We start from the raw sequence: 23758 nt of genomic DNA, 5'->3' as shown, positions 1-23758 counted from the left end.
CCAAGTTGCTATGCAGTGGAAATGACCCCAGAACCACGTGGTTGGGAACCAAACTTAACACATAGCTGCGCATGCACCTGATGTGTATATTACTTCATTTGCCGATTCTGCCGATTCTGAAGAAAGAGGCAGTGCATATAACCTTTACTAATCCTCTAAGTTTGGCAACACTCATACTGTTCATGTGCTATCTTGACTGTTGCAAATCAATATGTGCAGGAAAAATATGAGCAGAAAGAAGATGCCAGAGAACCAATGTTTTGGATTAGGACAAAAAATAGGGGTTAGTTTGGGTGTGATGGTGATAGCAGTGGTGGTGGAGGTGGTGGGGTAATATGGATGGATCAAATGTGACAAAAGTGATGAGTAGGCCAGGGTGAAGACCAGCAAGTCCCAAGAAACAGTTGTGACATCATCATCGTTTAACGTCCGCTTTCCATGCTAGCATGGGTTGGACGGTTCAACTGGGGTCTGGGAAGCCCGAAGGCTGCACCAGGCCAGTCAGATCTGGCAATGTTTCTACAGCTGGATGTCCTTCCTAATGCCAACCACTCTGTGAGTGTAGTGGGTGCTTTTTATGTGCCACCGACACAGGTGCCAGACGAGGCTGGTGAATGGCCACGCTCGGATGGTGTTTTTTACGTGCCACCGGCACAGAGGCCAGGCGAGGCTGGCACGGCCACGAATGGATGGTGGTTTTTACGTGCCACCAGCACGGAGGCCAGTCGATGCAGTACTGGCTACGGCCACGTTTGGATGGTTTTCTTATGTGCCACCGGCACTGTAGCGATATAATAAATTTGGCATACCTAGTGATATAATAAGTAGCGATATAATAATTTTGGCATACCTACACAGGTGTGGCCTTTGTTTCCTCATAACTTTCTGAAAAAGATATTTTTTAATGAAATTTTCTACAGATACACTTCAGACCTTTCAGTGTGTTGATTATATATTGGTATTTAATATGAAATAAGAAAAAAATTGATGGGTTTGTGCAGGTACGTACTGACACATCACATCTACAAGAAACTTGAAATTTTGAAAAAAAATTGTGATGTGTGTCAATATGTATGCATACAAATCCAGTTTTTTTTCTCGTATTAAATTCCAATAAAATCATAATTTACACATTCTAAAAGATATTTGTAAAAAAATTTCAATAAAAAATAACTTTTTTCCAAAGATATAAGGAATCAAATCTGAATTTTGTGAACTTTCTGCAATTCTTCACTTTACCCTCAGAAAAAAATTTTCCCCCACAAATTCTGACACAATCGGAATCTATACCATCTGATGTATATATATATTTGGATAATTTTATTAAAAAACTAGCAGTATCACCTGGCGTTGCTCGGGTTTGTAAGGGAAATAACTATATAAGCATTTTTAGAGAGTTATAGCAAAAAATGCATTAAAAATGGAAAGAAAATGATGGTAAATTTTTTTTTAAATCGCTGACACATCGTAGACATTTTTAGAGAGTTACTTCCCTTATATAATAGCGAAAAAATGCATTAAAATGGAAAAAAATGATGGTAAATCTTTCTTTAAATCGTAGACTCATCGTAGACGCGTGCTAATACCCAGAAGAGCTTGATATGAATCACGACTATAAGATACCCGGTTTTGGTTAAATTGCACCGCAAAATGTGGGAGTAGTTAGGAATCTAAATCGTAGGAGACAGACACACAACCTTACTTTTATATATAAAGATATCCATTTTTCTGAAAGTTATGAGGAAACAAACTTGGGGAGCAAAACACTTGTGTAGGTATACTATATAATTTCTTACCTAGCTTGAGCAGCTCTCACTAATTCTTCATCACGCTTAGCTTGTCTCTCTTCTTCCAGAAGTTGCTCCAGTTCCTTCATATGGTCTTTATCAGCTTCTCTAAGTGCTGTCTCTAACTGAAGCCTTGCTTCTGCTTCGGCTCTCGCCTGAAAAATACAAAGAGTCAGTTCAAATTAATTTGGAATTTCATACGAACAAATGTATCTGCATTACCAGTGCATAAAAAACATATGCACACACACACACACACACACACACACATTTACATAGACACCAGATAAATGTTCTGCTAAAGAAAATAGAGTATATATCTTTTTTCTCTCTTGTTTCAGTCATTTGATTCTATCAATCTCTTTTGCCGAACCGCTAAGTGATGGGGACATAAACACACCAGCATCGGTTGTCAAGCAATGCTAGGGGGACAAACACAGACATACAAACATACACGCACATACATATATATACGACGGGCTTCTTTCAGTTTCCGTCTACCAAATCCACTCACAAGGCTTTGGTCGGCCCGAGGCCATAGTAGAAGACACTTGCTCAAGGTGCCACGGAGTGGGACTGAACCCGGAACCATGTGGTTGGTAAACAAGCTACTTACCACACAGCCACACCTGCGCCTATATATATATATATATATATATATACGATGTAGTGTATATTTAAACACAGAGAATCCACTTATAGGGATTCTACGCATTAGAAAGAACAGCTAAGTTCTATGACCACAAAAAAAAGTTCGGGATAAAATTCGACAGGAATAAATTTGGAAATGAAAAACATTTACCATCTAGTTTCCAAATTCATTTCTGTCGAATTTTATCCCGAACTTTTTTTTTTGTGGTCATAGAACTTGGCTGTTCTTTCTGATGCGTAGAATGTATGTGTGTATAAGTGGATTCTCTATGTGTTTAAATATACACTATATCGTATGACTAATATATAGTCTTTTTGACTAAAATTTTTTTACACTGGAAATGTAAATTTTAATTGAATGTTTTTAATTTTAATTAAATTCCATTTCCCTTTGATATGATTAAATACTATATATATATATAATATATATATATATATATATATATATATCATCATCATCATCGTTTAACGTCCGTTTTCCGTGCTAGCACGGGTTGGACGGTTCAACTGGGGTCTGGGAAGCCAGGGGCTTGCACCAGGCTCCAGTCTGATCTGGCAGAGTTTCTACAGCTGGATGCCCTTCCTAACGCCAACCACTCCACGAGTGTAGATAGATAGATATATATATATATATATATATATATATATATATATATTCTAGCTGGCTCTGTGCCATAAAAAATGACAGCTAGTTGTAGTATTTTATGCATAATATGGATGGTAAATCAAATTAATACACTTGTCAATGTTATCTAGTGGTTGTCTTTGGAGATGTGACATTGATCATTGATTGTTACTGAAAGAATGCTAGTTCACACATATATTCACATACTTTGTACATGCACACACAAACACATAAATACTCCCACAGAGTTGAAATGCTGTTTGAGTTTCTTTTCAGGGTTGATTGCTCACCATCCCACTTCCATTGCATGCACACACACATACTCACAGAGTTGAAACACTCCCAAAACCAGTTTGCCATCACCCCTTCCTTATTTATATGTTGTGATAGAAACACATGTGTATTATTATAGTAGATTTCAAAGGCAGTGAGCTGGCAGAAACGTTAGCACACCAGGCGAAATGCGTAGCTGTATTTCGTCTGCCGTTACGTTCTGAGTTCAAATTCCGCTGAGGTCGACTGTCTTTCATCCTTTCAAGGTCGATAAATTAAGTACCAGCTACACACTGGGGGTCGATGTAATCGACTTAATACCTATGTCAGTCCTTGTTTGTCCTCTCTGTGTTTAGCCCCTTGAGGGTAGTAAAGAGAAAAAAATGTAGATTTTAAATTGGTAGTATATCTGACCCAGATCAGTTTTATTTTTAACCTTTTATCATTTAAATTGGCCGTATCCAGCTAAAATAGTCTGCCTAATTTGTGTCCAAACAGGCCAGATTCAGTTTTTCACACCTATCCTACAATGTCAGTCCAAAAATAAACAATCCCAACATTGAAATCTCAAAGCTATAAGATAATGCAGATTAATTCAAAACAGTGTGAATAAATAAACAATACAATTGACAAAGAAATCTGAATGCTAAAGGATTAAACTAGCCACATCCAGGCTTTCACTCCTACCCTGCAATGTCATACATATACTTTTGTTTATCATTTGACAGTGGCCATGCTAGAGCACCACCTTTAGTCAAACAAATTGACCCCAAAACTTCTTTGTAAGCCTAGTACTTATTCTATCAGTTGGTATTGCCAAACCTCTAACTTATGGGGATGTAAACACACCAACATTGGTTGTCAAGCAATGGTGGGTGGGGACAAACATACACCAACATATACACAAACACACATGTATGTATGTATATATATATATATATATATATATATATATACACACACACACACACACACACATTCACATATATATATACGATGGGCTTCTTTCAGTTTCCGTCTACCAAATCCACTCACAAGGCTTTGGTCGGCCAGAGGCTATAGCAGAAGACACTTGCCCAAGGTGCCACACAGTGGGACTGAACCCAGAACCATGTGGTTGATAAGCAAGCTATTTACCACACAGCTATATATATGTTACATGCATAACATACCATGGGGCCATATCCATGAATGATGGAAGGCAGGAGGCTTAATTGGATGTTAGAATTGCAGGTGTTGGAACAGCAATGTACCAACTTCAGCGTTCAATCCTCTGAAGAAGAGAGGTTGGTAAAAAAAAAGAAAAAGCCACTCTCTTCCAATTTTGTTTTCAAGTCTATCCTCAACTGTGGTCACAAATGTTGAATAATGAGTGAAAGAGTAGAATCACAAATACAACTGGCCAAAATGTGGTTCCTCTGATGAATCTTGAGAGTAATGTTACTTGAGGGGGTGGGTGTGCATAGCTCAGAGATTAGCGAGTCTCTCTAGATTGAGCCATCACTTTGATTCATTGAGGTCACAGACATGTACTACACACATGTGATGAGAATGTCGCAAGAAAGAATTGCAAGATGGATTCTTCAAGCTGAGCCAACCAACAGAAGACCTAGGGGTAGACCAAGAATGGAATGGTTGGATAAAATCTATAGTCTTAGGTGATTCTTGGGAATCCATTTAGAAAGTATAATGACAGTTGCTTCCGATAGGAGCCTATGGGGGAGGTGTCAGAGGAATCTACCCCTATGTCTTGTAAGAGACCTAGGGATAGATCAAGAATGAGATGGTCGGATCATATTCATAGTCTTAGTAGGTGATTCTTGGGAATCCATTTAGAAAGTATAATGACAGCTTCTTCTGATAGGACCCTATGGAGGAGGAGGTGCCTGAGGACTTTATCCTTACACCTGGCAAAAGACCTAGGGATAGACCAGGAATGGAATGGTTGGATAATATCCATAGTCTCAGTTGACTGTGCTTAGGAGTCCAACAAGAAAATCTAATGATGGTTGTGAGGAGGTGATGGAGGATTCTACCTAACCACAATGTTCCAGGAATAGTAGACAGAGATGTCGGGAACATGGGTAAATAACTTTCTTTTATTTCAACTATTTGGCAGTGGCTATGTTGGGATACCGACACAAATTTTTAGTTGAATAAATCGGCCCTGGTACTTATTCAATCACTCTTTTGCTGAACCGCTAAGTGATGGGAATGTAAACACACCAACACTAGTTGTCAAGTGGTGGTGGGACAAACACAAACACACACACACACACACACTACAACTATGGATAAGAATGCATTACAGTAGATGTTCCAGTTCTTGATGCTTAGAGTTCAAATCCCACCAAAGTCAACACTACCTTTCAAAGTCAATAAAGTACCAATTTAGGAGAGTAGATTGACAGAATTGCTACATGTGGATGGTACACATGGAAGAAGGAAACCCAGGTGATGAGAGATAAAGTGGTGAAGTTTGACCTCAGGTTATTGAACCTCAAGGAGTTGACAACAAAAAAGACTAATATGAATGGTGTCTTGCCATTCTCAACACAACCCTTGGGATAGTCATGATTTGTCGGAACATCCAACCCATGCAAGCAGCATGAAACAGACATTAAATGATGATAATGATACCTCTGTAATCAACTACTTGAAACATATGTGCTAAATTATTAAATGCATTCAAAATGTTAGTAGGTTTATGACAAATTTCTAATATATTCTAGATACATCATCACAATATATCTTCTATGCTGGCAAGCCAGAGAGCTGCACCAGACCCCAAAGTCTGCTTCAGCAAGTTTTCTATGGCTGGATGCCCTTCTTAATGACAGACATTTTACAGAGAGTGCCAAGTGCTTTTTTATGAAGCACCAGCGCTGTTGTCAAGTACTTGCAAGGCAAAAACCTTCAGCTGAGAGAGGGAGGGAGGTGGCTTTGTGTCAGTTGAGCGGTTTAAGTATTATGTAGAGATAGAGAGAGGTATCTTACTGTAGGACATACTTAGCTACCCCAGTAGAAAAGGAAAGGAAAGATATAGCTACAGAGAGAGAGAGAGAGGGCAAGAGAGAAATTGGTGTTGGAAATGCATAGGAACCAACCCACAGGGTTCAGTGGTGGGGAATATAAGTGGTAGAGAGGGGATAGGGAGCATATTTCATAAGAGTGTTAAGGGAGATGTTTAGAGATGTGGAAGAGGTGACTGTAGAAAATGATGAGGAAAATTGAAGTGGCTGAGGAGAGTGGGTATGGTAGATACATAAGGGCATGGAGAGTGTGTGTGTGTGTGGGCACATGAGGAAGAGTGGAGGGGCACCACAGCAGGAGATGCTTATAGGTGATAGTGGTGGTGGAGGAAATTGGTATACACTTGTATGTACTCTTTTACTCTAAACTCTTTCACTTGTTTCAGTCATTTGACTGCAACCAAGCTGGAGCACCACCTTTAGTCGAGCAAATCAACCTCCGGGACTTATTCTTTGTAAGCCCAGTACTTATTCTATCGGTCTCTTTTGCCGAACTACTAAGTGACGGGGACATAAACACACCAGCATGGTTGTCAAGCGATGCTAGGGGGACAAACACAGACACACAAACACACATATACATATTTACGACGGGCTTCTTTCAGTTTCCATCTACCAAATCCAATCACAAGGCTTTGGTCGGCCCGAGGCTATAGTAGAAGACACTTGCCCAAGATGCCACGCAGTGGGACTGAACCCGGAACCGTGTGGTTAGTAAGCAAGCTACTTACCACACAGCCACTCCTGCGCCTAAAATGTGAGTATAAAATAAAAATATTTTCCCATTCTTTTTTTTTAGTAGACCATTAATCCAAAATGCCAACTGCAGCAAATAACACAAGGTCACACATTCGGTAGAGACAATATAGTTATTTTTCAATCAACCACAGTATCTAAAAGATACTTATTTTATCAAACCTCAAAAGACAAAAGACAGCCAAGTTTGGTGGGATTTGAACTTATTTCATCAACTCTAGAAGGATAAAACAATGTCAACTCCAGAGGGATTTGAACCAGTGGGTGGGTAATAGAACAAAAACAATTTTTACCTGTTTCTCTTCTTCTAATTCTCTAGATTTCATTTCGATTAACTCCTGCCGAATTTTTTGCTGCTCTCTCTCCTCAGCCAGCCGTTGTTTCTGGGCCCATCTATTCTGGCATCTTATAATCAATTCATCACGATGGTAATGGATATCTTTATCATCATTGTCGATTGCTTTCTGCAAAACTGAAAAATCCAAGACAAGTAGTAAGATGGTTGGGGCTTCTCAACCATGGCAAATCGCCATTCCTCTTGGTCTCATTTAAAGATAGAGTAAAATTTGAAGGAGATTTAGCAGGTATTTTTAGCATTTTCAACAACCTTTGGAGGCTCTTTCAGTGGCTCATTATAAATATCGCATTTACTTTAATATTGTGAAATTAGTCCCAAACCCCATCTATTTTACTTATCTCAGTCATTGGACTGTGGCTGTGCTGGGGCACCACCTTGAAGGTTTTCGGTTGAACAAATCAATCCCAGTATATCTTTTATCTTTTACTTGTTTCAGTCATTGGACTGTGGCCATGCTGGGGCACCACCTTGAAGGGTTTTAGTTGAACAAATCAATACCAGTATATCTTTTATCTTACTTGTTTCAGTCATTGGACTGTGGCCATGCTGGGGCACCACCTTGAATGGTTTTAGTTGAACAAATCAATCCCAGTATATCTTTTATCTTTTACTTGTTTCAGTCATTGACTGTGGCCATGCTGGGGCACCATCTTGAAGGGTGTTAGTTGAACAAATCAATCCCAGTATATCTTTTATCTTTTACTTGTTCAGTCATTGGACTGTGGCCATGCTGGGGCACCATCTTGAAGGTTTTAGTTGAACAAATCAATCCCAGTATATTTTATCTTTTACTTGTTTCAGTCATTGGACTGTGGCATGCTGGGGCACCACCTTGAAGGGTTTTAGTTGAACAAATCAATACCAGTATATCTTTTATCTTTTACTTGTTTCAGTCATTGGACTGTGGCCATGCTGGGGCACCACCTTGAATGGTTTTAGTTGAACAAATCAATCCCAGTATATCTTTTATCTTTTACTTGTTTCAGTCATTGGACTGTGGCCATGCTGGGGCACCATCTGAAGGGTGTTAGTTGAACAATCAATCCCAGTATATCTTTTATCTTTTACTTGTTTCAGTCATTGGACTGTGGCCATGCTGGGGCACCATCTTGAAGGGTTTTAGTTGAACAAATCAATCCAGTATATCTTTTATCTTTTACTTGTTTCAGTCATTGACTGTGGCCATGCTGGGGCACCATCTTGAGGGTTTTAGTTGAACAAATCAATCCCAGTATATCTTTTATCTTTTACTGTTTCAGTCATTGGACTGTGGCCATGCTGGGGCACCACCTTGAAGGGTTTTAGTTGAACAAATCAATCCCAGTATATCTTACTTGTTTCAGTCATTAGAATGCAGCCATGCTAGGGTACCACTTTGAAGAATTTTTTCAAACAAACCCAATACTTATTTCTTTAAGCCTGTACTTATTCTGTCAGTCTCTTTTGCTGAACAGCTAAGTTACAAGGACATAAACACACCAACACCAGTTCTCAAGAGACACACACAATCAATGGGCTTTTAGTTATCCTCCACTGAATCCAGACAATAGGTTTTGGTTGGCTCGAGGCTATAGTAGAAGACATGCTCAGGTGTCATGCAATGGGACTGAACCCAGAACCATGTGGTTGGGAAGCAAACTTCTTACCACACAACCACGCTTGTGCAAGAACATTTTTAATTGCTTGAGTCGAGAATATGAAGTGACTGGTTACAATCACAAGAATTTGCTTTCCCTGCCTTCCCAAAATATGCAAATATAAACGAAAAAAAAAATTACAATCTGAAGCAAAAACTGGCATCATGGGCCACATGTGGCTCATGAGAATTTCTGAATGGCATACCTAAGGAAAAAATATTGCCAATTCTTTTTTTAGTACTGCAGCTTGTCAGATGATTTACCATTATTTAATAAATTCTTGTTTAACTGTTTTTTTATCTTTTACTTGTTTCAGTCATTAGACTGCGACCATGTTGGGGTACTGCCTTGAAGAATTTTTACTCAGATGTATCGAACCCAGTACATTTTTTTTCTGTCTTTTTTCTTAGCTTGGTACTTATTCAATAAGTCTCTTTTGCCATATTGCTAAGTTATGGCGTCATAAACAAACCAGCACCGGTTGCTGGTGGGGGATAAATACAAACACAAAGACGCAAATATATCTGTTTCTTTATTGCCCACAAGGGGCTAAACATAGAGGGGACAAATGAGGACAGACAAACGGATTAAGTTGATTACATCGACCCCAGTGCGTAACTGGTACTTATTTAATCGACCAGGAAAGGATGAAAGGCAAAGTCGACCTCGGCAGAATTTGAACTCAGAACATAACGGCAGAAGAAATACCTATTTCTTTATTACTCACAAGGGGCTAAACACAGAGGGGGCAAACAAGGACAGACATAGGTATTAAGTCAATTACATCAACCCCAGTGCGCAACTGGTACTTATTTAATCAACCCTGAAAGGATGAAAGGCAAAGTTGACCCCGGCGGAATTTGAAATCAGAATGTAGTGGCAGACGAAATACCTGTTTCTTTATTACCCACAAGGGGCTAAACACAGAGGGGACAAGGACAGACATAGGTATTAAGTCGATTACATCGACCCCAGTGCGTAACTGGTACTTAATTTATCGACCCCGAAAGGATGAAAGGCAAAGTCGACCTCGGCGGAATTTGAACTCACAACGTAACGGCAGACGTAATACCGCTAAGCATTTCGCCTGGTGTGCTAACGTTTCTGCCAGCTCGCCGCCTTTTAAAGACACAAATATATCATCATTTAGCGTCCATTGTATATGCTGTCATGGGTTGAATGGTTTGACCAGGGCTGGTAGGCAGGAAGGCTGCACCAGACTCCAGTCTGATTTGGCATGGTTTTCTATGGCTGGATGCCCTTCCTAATGCCAAACACTCCAAGAATGTAATGGGTGCGTTTACATACCACCGCCACAGGTGCCATTTGTGTGACACCAGTATCTGCCATGACTTCAATTTTGCTCAGCTTGATGGGTCTTTTCAAGTACGACAACGCTGAAGGTCTCAGTCATTGCCTCTGTAAGGCCCAACTATATAGATATGTTTGTGTGTGTGTTTTTGTGTGTGATTAGCTTCTTTCAGTTTTTGACCACCAAATCCATTCACAATGCTTTGGTCAGCCTAAGGCCTAACTGTATTTGACACTTGGCCAAGGTGTCATGCAGTGGAACCGAAACTGCAGCCATGTGGTTGGGAAGTAAAACTACTGACCTTACAGCCATATATACATATATATATGCACACATACACACACACACATTATGGGCTTCTTTCAGTTTCCATTTACCAAATCCATTCACTAGGCTTTGGTCAGCCCAATGCTATAGAAGAAAACACTTGTGCAAAGTTCCACGCAGTGGGATAGAACTCAGAACCATGTGGTTGGAAAGCAAGATTCTTACCACTCAGCCACTAAAAACAAAAAAAGTAAATCCTGAAGGTACAGCCCCAATTTGTTGCTATTACATAAGGGATAACGAGACAGCTTGGGCTAAATCATTAAAGACCATCAGACAAGATACATAACATTGTTCCTTCAGACTTTGATTTAAATATTTTGTGTTCAAACCCTGGGAAGGTTAACTTTGCTTTTCATCATCCTGAGGTCTCTATAAAGTACAAAACAAGTACTGATGCTAATGTAGTCCTCTAAAGTCCTTTTCAGGAAGATTTCTGGTCTCAGAACTGCTTTAGGAATAATTACATAAGTGCCATTAAGTTTGTCAATATTGGGTGGAATTCTGGTTTAAGCACCCAGTACTACCTCTCGTAATGTTTTTATTTTATTTTTTGAAATGTTCAGAAAATGTTGGCAAATTTGTGTTCTACACACAGGAATTCATATGATTACTCTCTTTACTCTCTTTTACTTGTTTCAGTCATTTGACTGCGGCCATGCTGGAGCACCACCTTTAGTCGAGCAAATTGACCCAGGACTCATTCTTTGGAAGCCTAGTTCTTATTCTATTGGTCTCTTTTGCCAAACTGCTAAGTAACTGCAGCCATCTGGCTTGCCAGTCCTCGGTCAAACTGTCCAACCCATGCCAGCATGGAAAGCGAAGATTAAATGATGATGAACTAGGTGGGTACATGATTTGAACTTACATCCCCGATTAAAATAAAGAATTGTATGAAAGCAATTGCTCAGCTAAAACTGGTTGTGCGGGATGAAGTTTGCTTCCCAACCCCATGGTTCTAAGTTCAGTCCCACTGTGTGGCACCTTGGGCAAGGCTCTTCTAACAATGCCTTAAGAGTGGATTTGGAAGACAGAAACTGAAAGAAGCCTGTCGCGTTCATGCATGTGTGTGTGTGTATCTACATCTGTACCTTACCACCACTTGAAAACCAGCGTTGGTGTGTTTACATCCCCTCTTAGTGGTTCAACAAAACAGACCAACAGAATAAGTATTGGGCTTGAAAAAAATAAGCACTGGGGCTGATTTGTTTGACTAAAATTCTTCAAGGCTTGCCACTAAGATTTAGTAGGTGCAGTAATGATTTTATTAGCTCACCAGCACCTTAGCCATGGTAATAAGAATAAAAAGACACACTTATTAAAAAATTCTTACCTGTAATCCATTCATTCTTTGATTTCATATCACTGACATTCAACTCATAATCTTTGATTTTTGTCCGTATCATAAATCGACAAGTTTTTTCTTGTGTGGGCTGTAAACAATGAAGATTGAAAAAAATGAGAAAAACATGTTCATTTGAAACCTAACTTTGATAAAAGATCCTACATAAGATTATGACAGAAGCTTTCAATTTTAATATGAATACTTTAAAACATTTTTTTTTTTTTTTGTATTGTATTGTAGAACCAGAAGTGGTTTCAGCTGGTTTCAATTTCAAAATGGTAAAGCACCACTTTGGCTTGCAGCAACTTACCACAACAGCACAAGATTGGTTGATATCGATGGACCCTTTCATTTCCTTTTGGTCTGGTCCTGTGTAATATAACAAACATGCTGGCTTCAACACAAAGAATCTCTCCTTCCATGTTGCAACACGGGTACCTCTCTTTGACATCATTCCCTGGAAACAGATGTGAAATAGAAAGAGGAATGTGAAAATAATGAAATTCAATATTGAAGAGATTCAAAATTCTGTTTCTCCAGAAGTCATAATAATAATAGTTGTAACATAATAAGATTGGAAAATGTAGTACTATGACTTAGGCCCAGTGATGGTTAGAGTGCTGTTAAATGTCAAGACATAATATTTGATGGAATTTAAGATGCATTTCCCACCCGCAAAAGAATGTCTCAAATAAAAAATCTTGGGTCATATATCTTATTTCATTTCAGTCGCTAGACTGCAGCCATGCTGGAGCACCACTTTGAATTTTCTGTCAAATGAATCGACCCCAGTACTATTCTTTTTAAAAAAGTGGTACTTATTCAATCAGTCTCTTTTGCCGAACTAAGTTACAAGGATACAAACACTCCAGTTATCAAGCAGTAGTGGGGGACATACACATAAATATACACATGCACACACATATATATATACATGATGGGCTTCTTTCAGTTTCCATCTGCCAAATCTACACTCAAAGCTTTGGTCTGCCCAAGCCTATAGTACAAAACACTTGCTCAAGGTGCCATGCAGTGGGACTGAACCTGTAATCACTGTGTTAAATATTACATGCATTAAAGATTAAAACTTTTTTCTGTGAATATGTGTGACTGAAAGAGGTGCATCTAGTATACGTGACTGCAAAGACCCAGGCTGCTTCCTGCACCAGTTTCGCATAGCCCCAGCCCATCCAAAGTACCTTGGATTGCAGGATGGCCTGCTGTGCTTACCTTGGATCATAAGGTGACCTGCAGTGCTTGAGGAGACCTACTGAGTCAAGTACATCAATATCAAATAGAAATTGTAGCTACGATACCTGTGCCGGAGGCACATAAAAAGCACCATCCGAACGTGGCCGATGCCAGCGCTGCCTTCTGTGCCGGTGGCACATGACCTGCTGTGTTTGAGTAGACCTATTGAGTCAAGTACATCAACATCAAAATAAATATCAAATGGAAATTGCAGTTGTGATACCTGTGCCGGTGGCACGTAAAAAGCACAATCCGAACGTGGCCGATGCCAGTGCCGCCTTGACTGGCTTCTGTGCCGGTGGCACGTAAAAAGCACCAACCGATTGTGGCCGCTGCCAGCCTCCTGTGGCACATAAAAAGCACCCACTACAATCATGGAGGTTGGTGTTAGGAAGGGCATCCAACTGTAAAAACACTGCCAGATCAGACTGGAGCCTGGTGCAGCCTCCTGTCTTCCCAGACCCCGGTCGAACCGTCCAACCCCTGTTAGCACAGAAAACGGACATTAAACAATGATGATGATGATCTTAATTCCAACAAATATAACAGTGAAAATACTTACAAGTGCCTGGTTGTGTGTAGCTGGGCACTAGAGAGTTTTAACTAGTAGATTGCTGAAGTTAATTACTTTTTTGTTTTTTGAAGTCAGAAGAATTCAGAAGCTACAGGTGATTTTATGTTTAATAGAAGGACAAGCAGTAGGTGAGAGTGGAATCCATAGCTATTTGCAAGTTTTGAATTTAACAGTTAAAAATGATGTGAAGAACAGTGAGACAATATATGATTCAACTTTAAAATGTTTGGGTAATAAAATTCCAGGCTTTATTATCCGATCATAAAAATGTAGCTACTTCAACAATAAAAGAACAATAATAATGGTAATTATTATTTCTAGCATAAGTTTGGGAAAAATGGAATAGTCAATTAACCTCAGTAGTTGACTGAGACCTTATTTTATTGATCACAAAGGATAGAAGGTAAAGTTGACCAGTGTTGTATTTGAACTCAGAACATAAAGCACCAGAACAAATACTTCGAAGACATTATGTCAAACTCTCAAACGATTCACTATCACAACAACAACAACAATAATAATCCTTTCTACAGGAAGTACAAGGCCTCAAATTCAGGGGAAGGAATTGAGTCAGCTACATCAACCCTGGTGTATAACTGGTACTTATTTAATTGACCCCCGAAAAGATGAAAGGCAAAGTTGACCTTGGTGGAATTTGAACTCAGAATGTAGTGGCAGATGAAATACTGCTAAGTATTTTGCCCAGTGTGCTAACGTTTCTGCCAGCTCACTGCCTTAATAATAATAATAATCCTTTCTACTAAAGGCACAAGGCCTGAAATTTGAGGAGAGGAAACTATCAATTATATTCACCCCAGTGTTTCACTGGTACTGAATTTATCGACTCTAAAAGAATGAAAGACAAAATTGACTTCAGCAGAATTTGAACTCAGAATATAAAGATAGATTGCTAAGCATTTTGCCTGGTGTGCTAATGATTCTGCTGGCTTGCAGCTTTAGATAATAATAATAATAATGAATGCCCTAATGCAGTACCAGGCAGTGGCTCTTGTGGCTTCTGATCTTAACTGATTGGAAGTGTTATCATGTACATTGTTTTGTCTTGGTATAAAAGATGGGCTACAGCAAATATTCTGCTCAATACAACAGATTTGCTTGTCAGTTGTTTGACCGTAACCAGTTGAGCATGTTCCTTAGTGGCTGACGATACGTGCATCTCTGATCATGTGCAGAAGTAGTGGGGGAACATCATAGCCATGTTTGAGAGGAATTTTTTGGAGTTTGAATAATACATCTCTAGAAACAATGTTTCATTCAACATTCTTAAACAACCCTTATTCAAGGACCTTTTGAGTGGGATGGGCTACTCAACCTGAAGAAAATTCTAACTGGACCCCACTTGCAAGGTAATGAGCTGTCTATCTTGATATGATATCACCACTTCATGCACATATGTGCCTGGTGTACCCTTATCAGTCAGGTAGTCGTGATGGGTATATTGGGCTTCATATATTTGTGCCCCAGTAGCACTTTGACGGCATGTACTACTCTCACTCAAAAATATTAATAATGACGGACTCTCCTGTCAAAAATAGCACATGAGTGTTCAGCTTTTTTTTTTTGCCAAATAACCTGAACAGATTTGTTTATAGTGGTCAAATGCTTGTGCTGCACATTGGCTCATTCAGCCTGTCAAATTGACACAGCCAGGTGCACACAGGTGTGCCATGCATCAGGTGTCAAAATGATTGCAGAGCAACATGAGATGAAGTGCTTTGCTCAAGAACACAATGCATCACCCGATCTAGCAACTGTGAGTGCAACACCCGAACCACAAGACCTCAAATTTGAGGGAGAGGATAGTCGATTACAACAACCCCAGTACTCAACTGGTACTTAATTTATAAACCCCGAGAGAATGAAAGGTAAAGTTGACCTCGGCACAATTTGAACTCAGAATGGAGCAACAATCGGAATACTGCTAAGCATTTCGTCCAGTATGCTAACAATTCTACCAGCTCGCAGCCTCATAATAAGAGCACTCAGAGAGTGCAAACCTCTGCCAAGGCACCACCAACATCCTCTTAACAATTAGCTGGAGATGATTTTTAAAATGAGAATATCTGAAATAAATTTGACGGCTCTCACAAATGAGAACACTAAAAATGAACCTGATCGCTCTCAAAAATTAAGTAAAAAAAAAAACAGGAAGAATCCAGAATCCTTGTCCGGTACTGGATCGATCCCAAAATCTAATCAGTTTGTGCCAGTCATGAGGCCAAACAACCCTGAAAGTTTCATCCGAATTCATCCAGCAGTTCTTGAGATATCTTGTCCATGGACAAACAAACAAACACAACTGAAAACAATACCTCTGCTTTCACTAAGGTTGAGGTAATAATAATAAGTCTACAACAGGCACAAGGCCTGAAATTTTGAAGGAGAAAGCTCAGGTCAATTCTATAGACCGCCGTGCTCAACTAATAATTATTTCACCAATCCTGAAAAGATTAAAGATAAATCGAATGATAGAATTTGAACATAGGACATAAAAAACAGGAAATGCCACCAAGCATTTTGTCCAGTACGCTACATTCTCTCCACTGCCACAGGACTAAAAGTTTTGGGTTGATGAAGTATAGTGAATATCACTGACCCCCAGTACATGACTGGTATTTACTTCATTGAGGGATGAATGGCAAAAGTGATCTCAGGGGAATTTGAACTCGGAATGTAAAAGTAATACTGCAAATCCATTTTTCTGATGTTCTGATGGTTTTTAGCTGTGTGAGATGCTAAGTATTCCATGAATGGGAGCAGAAGATGGATAAGACAATCCTATATTTGCCCAAGCTTTCAGACAGACAGGCAGGCAGACAAACAGACTGGTTTCACTGATACACACACATACATTACTGAATTTGGAAAATTTATATAAACAGGCGCAGGAGTGGCTGTGTAGTAAGTAGCTTTTCTACCAACCACATGGTTCCGGGTTCAGTCCCACTGCATGGCACCTTGGGCAAGTGTCTTCAACTATAGCCTCGGGCCGACCAAAGCCTTGTGAGTGGATTTGGTAGACGGAAACTGAAAGAAGCCTGTCGTATATATGTATATATATATATGCGTGTCTGTGTTTGTGTGTCTGTTTGTCCCCTAGCATTGCTTGACAACCGATGCTGGTGTGTTTATGTCCCCGTTACTTAGCGGTTCGGCAAAAGAGACCAATAGAATAAGTACTGGGCTTACAAAAGAATAAGTGCCGGGGGTCGAGTTGCTCGATTAAAGGCGGTGCTCCAGCATGGCCGCAGTCAAATGACTGAAAAAAGTAAAAGAGTAAAAGAGAGATGCAAGCATGGCTCTGTGGTTAAGAAGTCTGCTTTCCAACCACACGGTTATGAGTTCAATCCCACAGCAAGGCACCTTCTATAATAGTCCAGGGCTGACTAAAGCCTTGAGAGTGAATATTTGGTTGATGAAAACCGAAATTACACACACACACACACACATTGTTTAACATCCGTTTTCCATGCTGGCATGGGTTGGATGGTTTTAAGGCGGCGAGCTGGCAGAAACGTTAGCACGCCGGGCGAAATGCTTCGCGGTATTTTGTCTGCCGCTACGTTCTGAGTTCAAATTCTGCCGAGGTCGACTTTGCCTTTCATCCTTTCGGGGTCGATAAATTAAAGGACCAGTTACGCACTAGGGTCAATGTAATCGACTTAATCCATTTGTCTGTCCTTGTTTGTCCTCTCTGTGTTTAGCCCCTTGTGGGTAGTGAAGAAATAGTTATTTCGTCTGCCGTTACGTTCTGAGTTCAAATTCCGCCAAGGTCGACTTTGCCTTTCATCCTTTTGGGGTCGATAAATTAAGGACCAGTTATGCACTGGGGTCGATATGATCGACTTAATCCCTTTGTCTGTCCTTGTTTGTCCTCTCTGTGTTTAGCCCGTTGTGGGTAATAAAGAAATAGGTTTGACAACGAGCTGATCAGTCTGCAATAGTGGCATGGTTTCTATGGCTGGATGCCCTTCCTAATATCAACCACTTAATGAAGTGTACTGGGTGCTTTTAATGTGTGTATTTGTGTGCATGGTGGGTTGTGTGTACACACACACGTGTATGTCCTTGTCTTGTCATCGCATGATAGGTATAATCCAGTGTTACTGTCATAACAAGCAAGTGCCAATCAATTCCAAAAGTCTGCAAGAACATGTCAGGCCTTGGGGAAAATATTACATTGTGTGGGGAAAACAGATCAAGGTTGGTGGCAGGAAAGGCATCCAGTTGTAGACAAATCTGCCTCAAACTCACAGTCTGACTCATGCAAGAATGGAAGAGCGTACATCAATATATGGAGGATGATGGAATTTAAGAAATGTCTTTAGAAAGACCTACACAAATACCAACACTTAAATACTCACATACCATGGATTTTAGTACTTTTTTTTTTATACACATGTTATGTAACAATGTATCTTTACTCATTAAAATAATTCCAGCACACACACAGAAACAATGGGGGCATATATGTATACACACACACATACATGCTAACACACAGTCATTATGTAACGCAATGTTATTGTTTTGTATGAATAGAAATACCAAGACACACACACACACACGATGGGCCATGGCAAGTCAATGCAAGTACGCATATTTTGATCTACGTGATGCATACAAAAATACCAATGAACATCACACAGACGCACACACAAAATACTTGGACACACACACACACGTATACCGAAGCACTTTTTATGGGTCATGTGATGTAACATTCCAGTCATTATTAGACAATGGTTAATAACACCTACTAAATAAAATTTGAAAATAAAACATTTCTAATTTAAGCCCTGGCTATATGGAACATTTTCCTCATGAAAGACTTGACAAAATACTTTCTAATAGATAGTTCTTATACAAAAAGACATTCTACGCAAGAATCTATATCTGGCCTTTATTAAAAGATTGAGATTTTTAACCCTTTTCATACCAACTTGCCTGGGAACAACTGGTTCTGTTTTAAGTGATCAGAATTAAAACCTTTCATTAAGATTTCATGTTCATTTATGCTGTCAGCATTTGTGAAGGTCTTTCTAAAAACATTTTTAAAACTCCATCATCATCATCATCAACAGTAGTAGTATATTGATCATCCTTCCATGGGTCAGATAAAATCATTTGACTAAATTCTTTATTAGCTTTTAAATTAACTGAAACAAGGTCAGTGTATTTCAAGAGAAATATTGTAACGAGGGCAACAAGAAGGACTAACACAAATTGATCTTAGCTTCAGTGAAGTTAGGACTACACATTTTTATCTTACCTTTTACTGGTCTCAATCATTAGATTACGTCCATGCATGCATGTTGAATTTTAGTTGAATGAATCAGGACCTATATAGGACGCCATGATAGATTGTTAGCTCCTACACGCATTTTTTCTCTCTGTTTTTTTCTGTGTATCTTTCTGTCGAAGAGCGTAGGCTCGAAACGTAGAAGACTTTCTATTTCTAAGCACTATACTAATACATTTGTTTGTTTGTACTCCAACTGCCTTCGTCTTTTGTTTATTTTCATAAACTTTATATTATATATATATATATATATATATACACATATATATATATATTATATTAGTCGAACTGATTCAGTACATGGATAAGTATTGTTTTCGTATATTTTCACTTGTTTTTGCTTGGGTTGGTGTGAGTTTGATCTGAGAACATAATCTTTTGTAGAGAATGGCGATTTGACGTCTATATCTAGCATGTTGACTGTCCACTTTTCGTGTTCAGTCCTTAATTGGTGTATATAATATATATATATATATATATATTATATATAATATATATATATATATATACATACATACATACATATACACATTTATTAATAAATTAGGCTGCAAAATAGCACCTATAAGTGCTAGAAATGAAGCTAAAATTTAAATCAAACAGCTACACAAAAGTACTAACTTCATCGGCAAGATATACTCGCAGAATGGAGTAGTTTGATAAAACGTTATCATGTGATTTCAAAATTTGATCCTCAGGATCTTGTTTCTCAGATGTATCTACAATTACTCCAGATTAAAGAGATAGCCCATCTCCCATTCATTCATGAGAAGAAAACCCATTGAAAAGCGAGCACTTTAATATCTTATTGTATATCCACTTTAACCACTTTGAATTTTAGTGCTTGCTTTTCAAGTTTTCAGTTTTTAAAAAATTTTTTTTTTTATTCATGAACAAATGGGAAGCAGGCTATTTCTTTCACCCAGAGGAATTGTAGAAACATCTGATGAGAAACAAGATCCTGTTGATCAAATTTCAAAATCATGTGATAATATTTTATCAAACTGCTTCATTCTGTGAGTTTATCTCACCAATGGAAGATGTTGTGGCTAGCTGCTTGCAGTACTGAATATTTCATGAGGTTTTTTGTGTGGTTGTCCAAGTTAAATTTTGGCTCTCATTTCTAGCAATTGCAGATGCTATTTTGCACCGTCATTTATTAATTTTTATCTTCTAAGTTTTAATTGCTACAACCACCTATATTATATTAATATCAAGGTATATTGGCGTTAGGAAGGGCATCCAGCTGTAGAAACACTGCCAGATCAGACTGGAGTCTGGTGCAGCCTCCTGGCTTCCCAGACCCTGGTCGAACCGTCCAACCCATGCTAGCACGGAAAACGGATGTTAAATGATGATGATTAAATACATTATATTATTGTGATATTGTATGGTGTACATAAATATATATAAGCTTGGTACTTATTTTATTGGTCTCTTCTACCAAGCTGCTAAGTTATGAAGGCTTAAACACTCAAACATCAGTTGTCAAGCAGTGGTAGGAAAGAATCACAAACATAGAAGCTTCACTCAGTTTCCATCAACAAATTCCCCTCACAAAGCTTAGGTCAGCTGGCAGCTATAGTAGAAAACACTTGTCTACAGTGCCATGCAGTAAGGCTGAACCTAGGACCATACAGTTGGGAAGCAAATTCCTTACCACATAGCCACACTTGCATCTATCCGCAGCCATCTCTAAAATTACTAAAATAGAAGTGGACTGGACGTAAGCAGAGGATAAGTGAAAACAGACGAACAGAAAAAAAGTTAACAAAATGGATTCTGAGATGGTCAAAAGAAAAAACCAGACAAAATGTTCATTTGTTTCTTCTAGGAACACAATTCAAAGTTGTGAATCTGATAAATCTGACAAAGAATTGGAAATCAGACACAAAAACCAAAAAAAATTATGAAAGAAATGCAAAAACTACAACTCTGCAATAGTTTCATTTGATCTCTCTTTCTCTCTCACTCTTTCCCTCTCTTTCTCTCACTGTTTCTCTGAGTGCATAATTTACATCACTCAAGAAGTATGTTGTGGTAGTGCAGTAAAAACTGCTTCCTGGACCACATGGTTCTGGGTTCAGTCCCACTGTGTGGTATCTTGGGTAATTGTCTTCTACCATAGCCCCAGACTGACCAAAGCTCCACGAGCTAATTGTAAGTATATAGAAGCTGAAAGTCATCATTTAACGTCTGCTTTCCATGCTGGCATGGGTTAGATGGCTTGACTGAGAACTGGTAAGCCAGGGAGCTGTACCAGGCTCCAGTGTGATTTTGGCTTGGTTTCTATGGCTGAATGCCCTTCCTAGTGCTAAACACTCCAACTGTGTAGTGGGAACCTTTTACACGTGTCACTGGCACAGGTGCCAGCTACACGGCACTGGTCTATTACACGACTACAATTTCACTTGGTTTGATGTGCCTTCTCAAGAATAGCGAATAACCAAAAGTCTCGATCACTCGTCATTGCCTCCATGAGGCTCAACGTCTAAAGATCATGCTTCATCACCTTGATCCATGTCTTCCTGGGTCTACCTCTTCCTGAGCAGAGTTTTTGAATTTAAAACAAAGTACAATTCCAACATGAACAAACACACACTTATTGATTTTATATGAATTGGTTAAAGCAAAGAAAAAACAAACTGAGGCATTGTTTCACAACCAGTTGCACTTTCTGTCACTAAAATTACCTCATTATCATTTTAATGACCACTTTTCCACGCTAGCATACGTTGGGCACAGTTTATTGGAGCAGATTTTTCAACCTTACCTGTTTCCAAGTAAAGTAATATTTGCCCCCATGGTGAGATGTGTTCTGACAGAATATCAGAAATAGACGACACTAACTGTATGACAGTGACAATCATTTTACAACTATCACTAGAGATCAAGACAAGGAGATGTAAACACATATGCACTCACACACACACACACACACACAGATATATAGAGAAAAACTAGCAGTAGGATAGCCCTGCATTATGTAGCTTGTTATTCTCTTTAAGTGAACATATTTCTGGTTGAATTACACCGCAAAATGATGACAGAGCAGTCAAACAATCGTAAAAAAAAAAAAGGGATTTTCATAGAAAAAAAACACCTTTTTGATGTAAATAATTTTTGGTGTTAACATGGTCCGATTTGAATTTTTTCTTTTACAGAAGGAAGAGCAACCCGCCTTCTATCATACTCTCAATTTTGGTCATCTTGCACCGCAGGGTCTCGGAGGAGATAGTGTTAGTTGACAGCTACCAAACCTGCCATACACAGACAACTTCAGCTTTATATAGAGAGAGATTCAAAGAAGTTGGTTATTTATATAACAAATCTACTCACAAGTCCAAACAAGGTTATTTATGGAAGACCAGCAGTTGCCCATGCATACCAACCTCCTCCTCTCCATGCCACCAATGTTATCCAAGGGAAAGGCAAAGACTGATACAGCTTGGCACCTGTGACGTTGCAACCCATTTCTACAGCTGATTGAACTGGAGCGACATGAAATAAAGTGTCTTGCTCAAGAACACAACGCAAAGCCTGGTCAGGAAATCAAACTCACTACTTCATGATTGTGAGCTTGATGCTCTAACCACTAGGCCTGAGGCCACAGCAGAAGATATTGCCCAAAGTGCAATGCAATGGAACTGAACCCCCAAACTTTGTGTTTGAGAAGTGAACTTCTTAACCACAAAAACAGACACAGAGACATGCACACATGCATCCACCAAACATACATGTATGCACATGCACACGACTACATATAGACATTTGTTCATACGCATACAAATGCATGCATGCATACACACATACAAACATGAACACACATGCATGCATACATCATATTTGACACTGAAAACCCTTCTGGATTATTTAGAGGACCTCATGTTTCCTGTGTAACCTTCATCAAAGTAAAGTTAGTGCCTTGAGGAAGCCTTATTACACAACATGTGTAAAATATGACAGGAGCATTCTGAAAAAAATTATCATTAAAGTCATGTGATTACCACATGAGTTTGAACCCACAGATGCAGTCAGCTGCCTGACAGAATAAGGTTTTTATCCGGTAAAGTATACTGAGTTATATCAAAGTATTATTTTTTTATTTATGTGTGCACATGTGCTCATAAATGATAACTGAATTCATATATATTATATATACACACAAATCGACACAAATCTGTACTAAAAATGATTCATTCTAGATATTGAAAAAATATTTTTAATTTCAAAGGAAAGAAAAAAAAAGCTTATATAATACATAGAAAATGATTGATTAATTTTGGATATAAAAATTTATGGTTAATTTAAACGTAAAACTTGTTCTAAAATAACATTAAGAAAAACACACAAACCAGACCACCAAAGGATGCAATTGCAACCAAGCCAGCCACAGATGTTCCTTTAGTGATGGGGGAGAGAGAGAGAGATGGAGGAGATGGGGAGAGAGAGAGGGAGATGGGGAGGAGAGAGAGAGGGGGAGATGAAGAGATGAAGAGAGAGAGAA

At 39.0% G+C, this 23758-nt stretch overlaps 1 protein-coding gene across 2 annotated transcripts in view; it reads right to left on the bottom strand.

Moving 5' to 3' along the window:
- Positions 1-23758, bottom strand: part of LOC115222694 (switch-associated protein 70) — a 160462-nt gene that overhangs the window by 27099 nt on the left and 109605 nt on the right. For both annotated transcript variants that reach the window (XM_029793016.2, XM_029793014.2), the window contains exons 3-6: positions 12414-12560; positions 12092-12191; positions 7418-7596; positions 1797-1942 (exon numbers count right to left, since the gene is read on the bottom strand). In XM_029793016.2, the coding sequence (XP_029648876.1) occupies positions 1797-1942; positions 7418-7596; positions 12092-12191; positions 12414-12560 (572 nt within the window). The remainder of the gene's footprint in view (positions 1-1796; positions 1943-7417; positions 7597-12091; positions 12192-12413; positions 12561-23758) is intronic.

This window comes from Octopus sinensis, linkage group LG20 (assembly GCF_006345805.1).
Source record: "Octopus sinensis linkage group LG20, ASM634580v1, whole genome shotgun sequence".
In the NCBI taxonomy this organism is placed as follows: domain Eukaryota; kingdom Metazoa; phylum Mollusca; class Cephalopoda; order Octopoda; family Octopodidae; genus Octopus; species Octopus sinensis.
Note: the sequence above shows the minus strand (reverse complement) of the source record. Positions and strands in the feature narration are given on the sequence as shown.